Consider the following 9,313-nt stretch of genomic DNA (forward strand, 5'->3'; position numbering starts at 1 on the left):
CATCCTTCTCAAACCCTTCAAAAAATTGCAGAGGAAGAAACACTCCCAAGCTCATCCTATGAGGCCACCATCACCCTGATCCCCAAACCAGACAAAGATACTACAAAAAAAGAAAATTACAGATCAATATCATTGATGAATATAGATGCAAAAATCCTCAACAAAATACTAGCAAACAGAATCCAACAACACATTGAAAGGATCACACACAATGAGCAAGTGGGATTTTTCCCAGGGATGCAAGAATTCTTCAATATACGCAAATCAATGTGATACACCATATTAACAAATTGAAGAAGAAAAACCATATGATCATCTCAATAGATGCAGAAAAGGCTTTTGACAGAATTCAACACCCATTTATGATAAAAACCCTCCAGAAAGTGGGCATAAAGGGAACCTACCTCAACATAATAAAGGCCATATACAACAAACCCCCAGCAAACATCATTCTCAATGGTGAAAAACTGAAAGCATTTCCTCTAAGATCAGGAACAAGACAAGGATGTCCACTCTCACCATTATTATTCAACATAGCTTTGGAAGTCCTAGCCACAGCAATCAGAGAAGAAAAAGAAATAAAAGTAATGCAAATTGGAAAAGAAGAAGTAAAACTGTCACTGTTTGCCGATGACATGATACCATACATAGAGAATCCTAAAGATGCCACCAGAAAACTACTGGAGCTAACAATGCATTTGGTAAAGTTGCAATATACGAAATTAATGCACAGAAATCTCTTACATTCCTATACACTAATGATGAAAAATCTGAAAGAGAAATTAAGGAAGCACTCCCATTTACCACTGCAGCAAAAAGAATAAAATACCTAGAAATAAACCTACCTAGGGAGACAAAAGACCTGTATGCAGAAAACTATAAGACAGTGATGAAAGAAATTAAAGATGATACCAACAGATGGAGAGATATACCATGTTCTCGGATTGGAAGAATCAACATTCTGAAAATGACTCTACTACCCAAAGCAATCTACAGATTCAATGCAATCCCTATCAAATTACCAATGTCATTTTTTACAGAACCAGAACAAAAATTCTTAAAAGTTGTATAGACACACAAAAGACCCTGAATAGCCAAAGCAGTCTTGAGGGAAAAGAACAGAGCTGGAGGAATCAGACTCCCTTACTTTAGACTATACTACAAAGCTACAGTAATCAAGACAATATGGTACTGGCACAAAAACAGAAATATAGATCAATGGAACAGGATAGAAAGCTCAGAGATAAACCCACATACCTATGGTCAACTAATCTATGACAAAGGAGACAAGGATAAACAATGGAGAAAATACAGTCTCTTCAATAAGTGGTGCTGGGAAAACTGGACAGCTACATGTAAAAGAATGAAATTAACACCATACATAAAAATAAACTCAAAATGGATTAGAGACCTAAATGTAAGACCGGACACTATAAAACTCTGAGAGGAAAACATAGGAAGAATACTCTGACATAAATCACAGCAAGATCTTTTTTGATCCACCTCCTAGTGTAATGGAAATAAAAACAAAAATAAACAAATGGGACCTAATGAAACTTAAAAGCTTTTGCAAAGCAAAGGAAACAACAAACTAGACAAAAAGACAACCCTCAGAACAGGAGAAAATATTTGCAAATGAATCAACGGGCAAAAGATTAATCTCCAAAATATTGGAGATTATGCAGATTATGGAGATTATGCAAAACAGCTCATGCAGCTCAATATTAAAAATCAAACAGCCCAATCAAAAAATGGGCAGAGGATCTAAATAGACATTCCTCCTAAGAAGACATACAGATGGCCAAGAAGCACGTGAAAAGCTGTTCAACATCACTAATTATTAGAGAAATGCAAATCAAAACTACAATGAGGTATCACCTCACACCACTTAGAATAATCATCATCAGAAAATCTACAAACAACAGTGCTGGAGAGGGTGTGGAGAAAAGGGAACCCTCTTGTACTGTTGGTGGGAATGTAAATCAATACAGTCACTATGGAGAACAGTATGGAGGTTCCTTTGAAAACTAAAAATAGAACTACCATATGACCCAGCAATCCCACTACTGGGCATATACCCTGAGAAAACCATAATTCAAAAAGACACATGCACCCTACTGTTCATTGCATCACTATTTAAATAGCCAGGTCACGGAAGCAACCCAAATACCCATTGACAGATGAATGGATAAAGAAGATGTGGTACATATATACAATGGAATATTATTCAGACATAAAAATGAATGAAATTGGGTCATTTGTAGAGACATGGATGGATCTAGAGACTGTCATACAGAGTGAAGTAAGTCAGAAAGAGAAAAACAAATATTGTATATTAAATGTGGAACCTAGAAAAATGGTACAGACGAACTGGTTTGCAGGGTAGAAATAGAGACACAGATATAGAGAACAAACGTATGGACACCAAGGGGGGAAAGTGACGGAGGGTGGTGGTGTTGTGATAAATTGGGAGATTGGGATTGACATATATACATTAATATGTATAAAATTGATAACTATTAAGAATTTGCCATATAAAAATAAGTAAAATTAAACAATTTTTAAAAAACACTATGAAATGAATTCAATAAAAAACGAACTTGAATACATATTTTTTTCCTGCATACATAAGTATCTGCTCTAATTTCTGCCTCTAAAAGCTGTTGCTTATTTTGTTTCAGCTTTAACCCTTAAATATAGTAAAAGGATGATCTCACTTGGAATGTTCATTAATTTAACAGCAGGAGTCAAGTTAATCTCCTTCAAACCCCATATTCGACTTACTTTACAGTATTTAAGATGCTTTAATAAAGATGTCTCTTGGAGGGAGAAATGTTGATCTAGAACTTGGGGTCTCTTGGGAGAACAAACCAGTCAGAGCCCAGACTGAGAATGAGTTTGCCACATTTTTCTGAATCAGAAGTCAGCTCTATTCTACCGTGACCTTGGGAAAGTAATTTTTGTCATCCTGGGATGCAGATATACATGATAGAGGGCAGCTGCACTCATTATAAATATCCTGTAAGGTAGGCAAAATGCTGCACTGTAACTCCTGTAGCCAGGAAAGAGAGGGCTTCTGTGACCTTTTGAGAATATGCTGTTCACCCCAAGGAGCCCTGAGTAATTAAAACAGAGAGTTAGCACTTCTCACAGGAGGGATCAATTTACCCTGAACAGCCCAAAGCATTTTATCACCTGTTCTGGTCTCTTGCTCTGGACGATGGAGGGTGGAGAACGGGGGACCCAGCGAGGGGGTGGCTGAAGAAGGAGCAGTAATCTGAGAAGGGAAAACAAAAATAGAGAGGAGGATAAAGGGAGGAAAGAAAGAAGAGCAGGCTTTGGGAGGCCCTGTGGCACTTACTGGCAGTCGTATTCTCAAAAGCCTCGTGGAGGGCTATTTCAGTCTGTTCCCGTTATAGAAGCAGATCCTAGCGTGGCCCCGAGGGAGGGTACTGAAACCGGCCTTGACCACCACTCCTCGTGTCATTTTCTTTCTCAAGAATCTACAGGGATTCTTGAGAAAGAAATCACTTTCATTTTGACTCTTAGGACCTTTGGATGTTCAGCTCCACCCTCATCCTGCCTATGTGAGTTCCAGCTACCCCTCCGGCTGTCTTCTCAGCCAGGCTGCCCTCCTGCCTAAAAGCCCCACAGCCACACCTCCTTCTCCTCTTCTGTGGCTTTCCCTCCTCTCTTCCGTTGCACATATCTAAAACACGTCCATCCTCTTAGGTCAAGATAGAATTTATTTCAGAATAATAACTTACATTGCATACAGCTTTATACCAAGCACTTAAACATGTACCATCCTCACCTGAGCCATTATTTCCTGGGACATTTCCTTGACTATCTTGGCCCACATCCGTCTCTCCCATATTCTATCTCCTGAAGCACTTGTTCACTGATCCACCTCTACAGAATCAATCTCTAGATTGATTACAGGAAGAGTTTACAGGAAGAGAAACTGAGGCGATCTATTCTAATGAACTAAGGAGGCAGAATGTTGACTCTTGCTATTTCCTTTATATTTTTCCATATTGTTTCTACATTTTTACTGTGATCATATACACCTTTTATACTAAAATTAGTGTGTGTGGAGGCATATATCTTTGTTAAGCTCCCAGATGATGCTGATGGCGTAGGAGCCATAGGTTGCCACAGTCATTTGAACAATGATTCAGACACATGTCTTCTTGCATTTCTCAGCTCTTCAATGAGGTAGAAAGTTACTCAAGAGCAAGAACTAGCCCTGCACTTTTCCTATCTCTCCAGTGCTAGAAATGCCAGGCTCAAAGCAGGTGCTCAATAAATACCTGAATGGGTTTGAATAGATTCCCCATAAAAATAGGAAAAAAATTAAATAAGGTTACACGACATGGTACATTTGAAGAAAAAAGAAAACTTTATAATTAGTGGGTTAAAGAAAGATGTAATAGTAAGACAGAAAAAATACTCAGGTGACTTAATAGAGCACAGGATGATCAGAGATCAGCATCAGTGTTTTGTTTTAGATCTAGAAGCAAAGGATCTTTGAAGGCATCAATTAACTTGTAGCATGAAGAAACTATGAGGTGGTTGTCTTTTTAACCTGGCTCATTCTTGAAGTAATGTGTTCAGTTATAAATTCTATAGCTAAAGAAGAAATCTGAGTAGTTGGGAAGAGTTAAGAAAAGAATCAAAACGTATATACATTGCCAGTGGGAATGTAAAATAATGCAGCTGCTTTGGGAAACAATCTCACAGTTCTCCAAAAAGTTAAACATAGAATTAACATATGGCCTAGCAAATCCACTCATAGGAATTTACTCAAGAGAATTGAAAACACATATCCATACAAAATTGTGTACAGATATGTTCATAGCAGCATTCTTCAGACTGGCCAACGGATTACCATGATCGATGATGAATAAACAAAACGTAGTATAACCAAACAACGGGACATTATTTGGCCATACAGAGAAATGAAGTACTGATCACTTTACAACATGGTTGAACCTGCTTTAAAAACATGCTAAGTGAAAGAAGCCAGACACAAAAGGCCATGTACTCTTTGATTCCAATAGTATGAAACGTCCAGAATTGGCAAATCCATAGATTAGAAATTACTGGATTAGAAATTATTGGGTCTGAGAGAAAGAGGGATGGGAAGTGACTGCTGGTGAGTATAGAATTCTGGAATTATATTGTGATGATGGTCACACAAAATTCTGTGAATATACTAAAAGCCAGTGAATTGTATACTTTAAAAGGCTAAATTTTATGGTATGTGAATTATATTTTAATAAAGCTGTTATTTTTTTTAATGAAAAAAATCAAGAGGGAACATGGGGAGGGGGGAATCTGGGCAGAAGGACCGTCAAAATGTTAAAAAAAAAAAAGAGAGAGAGAGATACAAGGGAGCTGGTTTACTAAGGGCTGTCTTTTTAGGCACAGTTGGTTTTTTTTAACTTTTTTTAATGTAAAAAATGATGGCTAGCTGAGGAGAAAATTAGAAGACATAGACTATAAATACAACCTAAGGAGTTTAGATGCAAGCTTTTCCTATCAGTACAGAAGTTGGATTAAGAGGTTTTCATATCTCTCTTTTGGGGGAACTTAAACAGTGCTTAGAATAGGTCTTACGTGTCAGAAAAATTTGTGGGAGCCCTTCCTGAAATGGGAGAGGGATGAATTACATGACATTTTGTGGTCTTTGCTCTCTTTCTCAGAACAGTTAGCCCTCAGTATTCGATGCCACTCTCTGCCTCCCGAGCGCTGAAATAAGAGAGGAGACACTTCTGTTTCTTGAAAAGTTTTATTTGGTTTCTATTCAGTCATAAACACACATTCCTTTTAAGACTGTAAAAGTCTTCTCCTCTAAACAATTAACCTTTTATTTAAAAAAAACGTTGAAGCGGTACTTGCAACCTATTATTTCAACCAGTTGTGCAAAGAAAGTAAATTCAGGTTATGTATAGTTACCTCTACGCATGTTACTAATATGAATACCCAGAATGTACTTGGCCTGGTAAATAGTTTTTAAACCTCCGTAAGCCTTTGAATTCAGTTTTATTTGAAAAGTAAAATGATATCATCCTCACCCATATTTTCCAGGAATCAACCACCTTTCTAAGCATTCCTATTGCCTTTCAGTGCTCTTTGCTTTAGGAGAAAACAAGTACCTGCTTTGGGTCCACTCAGCAACTTCTTCCTCATTCTTTGCCCAGGACCCAGCTTCCCATGAAAATAAAACAAACTGGGAGACATGATTAGAACAAGGAAGTCTCTTTTGGCCCTGCCATCAGATTCAGATCAGATCATTTCTAGTCTTTTTCTCTGGTCAGGTCCGGTAGGGCTTCATTTTAGGCAAAGTCACTATAGATGTTCTCAGTTGCACCATCACACACATTCAACATTCATTCATTGAGTAAATATTGAAATTTAAACCTTCCTATTTTGGGTTAGGAATATAAACTTCCATTTCCAATATCCTCAAAAGTTCACTGAATAAATGAATTGTGGTTCTAGAACCAGATACGGATAAAATTGGAGTTGCTGAGAACGTTGACTAAAGAGAATCCTGCGCCAAGACATGCAGCATTTCTCCTCCTCAGGATGGGTTCCTGCTCCTGTCCTGTTAAGCAAGGGCATGGTCAAACTGCCCTTTCTCCAGGCCTTCAAGTCCGTCAGCCCAGGTCGAGGTTGGCATGCTCCGATACGGGTCCAGAAGAATCCGGAAGCACCTGACTATGAGGATGCCCAAGAAAATAAACAACAAAATCACAAAAACAAATGTGGTTTTCTGCTCCAGAGACATGCTAGAATCTGATGACACGTTCCCAAGGGGCACTAGGGGTGAAGGGACAGGCTGTCCTCCATCCATCGTCCAGGGAAGCTGGAGCACAGGGTCTCCCAGGTTCCTTCTCTTCCATCATCAGCCTGCTGAGATCATGGTGGCTGCACCTTGAAGAAGCTGCGGAATAAAGAAAGGGAAGGAGAAAGAGTCAACGCCAACGGGCAACTTTCTTTCTAGGCTCACCATCATATTTTTCAGAGAAAAGAAGGAATCTCTAAACTTTCTCCAAGGGCTGGGCCAAAAGAAAGCCATGTAGTGATAGAAGAATAGATGCCTAGGCAGCGCCTACCATGTTCCCTCTTGTCTTTTCATAGCCTATTGAGGACCCCTCCCTTTGGTCCCTGCCATCCCCACTGGCTTACTAAAATCCCATTCTATGTCCATTTTCCCCCCAGCCCAAATGAAGCCAGAGCCCTTGTCTTTGTCTGTTCTCAACACAGCTGAGGCAGGTATGCATTTTCAGGAAGTTCTTTATGAAAACACTACCTAATCCAAATGGGAAATAGAAGAAAAATGAGGACCATTAACTGTGTACATTTACAACATAAAGATTGCTAGGTCTGTGAAGTTCAATGGAAACAGTGGAGAACTGGGTACAGAACCTTGTGAGCCTGTGTTAATGACTCCCTAGCCGTAAGCTGGCTGACTAGTATAGCAATACCTGTTCAGTCCCTCCCTTCCCACCACTGGTCTCCACTCAGTGAGTGCTGCCGTGACTCCCTGGACCAGTCTTCTCCAGCCTCGGCCTTTGTACGAGGCAAAGTATCAAGTCTTCTTCTCCTAGCTCAACATCTTGTAATTTCTAGGCTTATCCCATAACTCAGGTTTTAGAATGGGTACACAATTCATTTGGGGGCTGCACTGATGGGCAACCATTCCAAGAAGATCCAGTAAATAACCTAGTCATCTTAATTCAAATTATGAGCCAATCTGCCTATAAATAAGTCTGGGGTCTCGCTTCTTCACAGGGAAGCCACGACTAGAATGATTTAAAACTCAGTTTTAATTTGCAATTTTACCACCCTATGCTGATTAAAAGGCAGATGCAAGGATATGGTTAACCCTCTTTGCAGCCTAATCACGTGTTTTGAGAGGCCTGCTAAAATATAAATATATACTCTTATTCTCTGACCCTTTCACCACCAACCCCTTTTAGATATACCAAATTGAGGAGACATTAGAGATGAAAGCATTTTGAGAACTCTACAAATCTTTATAAACTGTAAGCCTCTCCCTTCCCAGCATATTGTGTGGTGCCCAAGTTCCTATTAAAATAACTTCATTTGGTCAAATCATCAAAGGTCTCTATTAAATTGCAGTATTTTATCAAGGAAAGTGACACATTAACACATTAGTAGGGATTTGTCTTTGAATACTGTTCCTATTTGAAGGAGGGAGAAATGTGGTAGATAGAAAGGAAATTGAAGGAATATCTTGCCGGGAATGAGGGGCTGCTAGAAAGGACTTGTGGGAAGCAGACATGGGTACTGTGAGCAGATCGTCCAGCAGGAGAGTCCTGGGGAAGGATGAAGGAGACTGGGTAGAGATGAGAAGAGCAGGAGATGGTTATAAAGGGAGATGGAGATCCAGAGATCCAGAAAGAAATGGCAACTGTTTCACAATTTTGCCTGGGACTGATCGAAATCCCTAGAAAAGCCTGCTTGATTTTAAACCTGCAATCAGCTAATCAATAATTTACAGATTTGGAAAGCTCAACAGCATGTTTAAGTTAAAGGAAGCATCAGTATAATAAGATGCAGAAATAGAAATAAATGTAATCACTTGGCCACCACAGTACAAAAATATTCAAAGACCTCTAAATTTTGTAAATGTCTGTCTTAGAGTAAAATGACCCTTTTGGGTAGAAATGATTCTTAGGAAATGTTCACGATTGCTTTTACCTAAAAAATGAAATGTTTCTTTTAGATGAACAGTGGAATTTTGGTGAGTAAATTATTTCGAAAGATTTTGACACAACCATCATCAGTGTTAATAAAAATAAAAGGCAGTTATTTTAAGTACAAGAAGGACCAGAGTTACTCGTGGCAGTATTTTAATCCTGACTGGCTTCCCCCATCACGCAGCATACCTGTCTTCCCTTTGCTGGGTCCATTTGTGTGCTTAGGAAATAAAGTCTAATTTTAATATGGACTAAGGAAACCTTAGTTAAAAGATGCCATTTTCAAAAGTCATATAATACATCCCTTTTCTCAAACCAAGCTCCCTGGACTCTGATGTTCACAGTGTATACACCCTGAATTAGTCACGAAGCCCTGTGTGAGCAGTCCATCCCAGCCATGGTCCTTCTCACTATAGGCCACTCACTTTGGTTAATTTGCAAAGAAGCCCTCTCTTTCTTTCCCCATACTTCCTCTATACTGCGTCATGATTCATCATTCTAAGCTCAAGTCTTACCACTCCTCCCCTCAGAAAACCCACATGCTCCCATGTCCAAGATCCTAACCCACCCATTAACCC

General features: G+C 39.1%; 1 protein-coding gene across 1 annotated transcript; it reads right to left on the minus strand.

Annotated features, from left to right (window-relative positions):
• Window positions 1-6,616: 6,616 nt before the first annotated feature.
• On the minus strand, window positions 6,617-6,862 carry CTXN3 (cortexin 3; the record flags this gene model as incomplete). Its single annotated transcript, XM_082836294.1, has 1 exon — window positions 6,617-6,862. The coding sequence occupies one exon, from the start codon at window positions 6,860-6,862 to the stop codon at window positions 6,617-6,619; it is 246 nt and encodes an 81-aa protein (XP_082692420.1).
• Between the last annotated feature and the right edge of the window lie 2,451 nt (window positions 6,863-9,313).

This window comes from Leucopleurus acutus (assembly GCF_964270905.1).
Source record: "Leucopleurus acutus genome assembly, chromosome: 3".
In the NCBI taxonomy this organism is placed as follows: domain Eukaryota; kingdom Metazoa; phylum Chordata; class Mammalia; order Artiodactyla; family Delphinidae; genus Leucopleurus; species Leucopleurus acutus.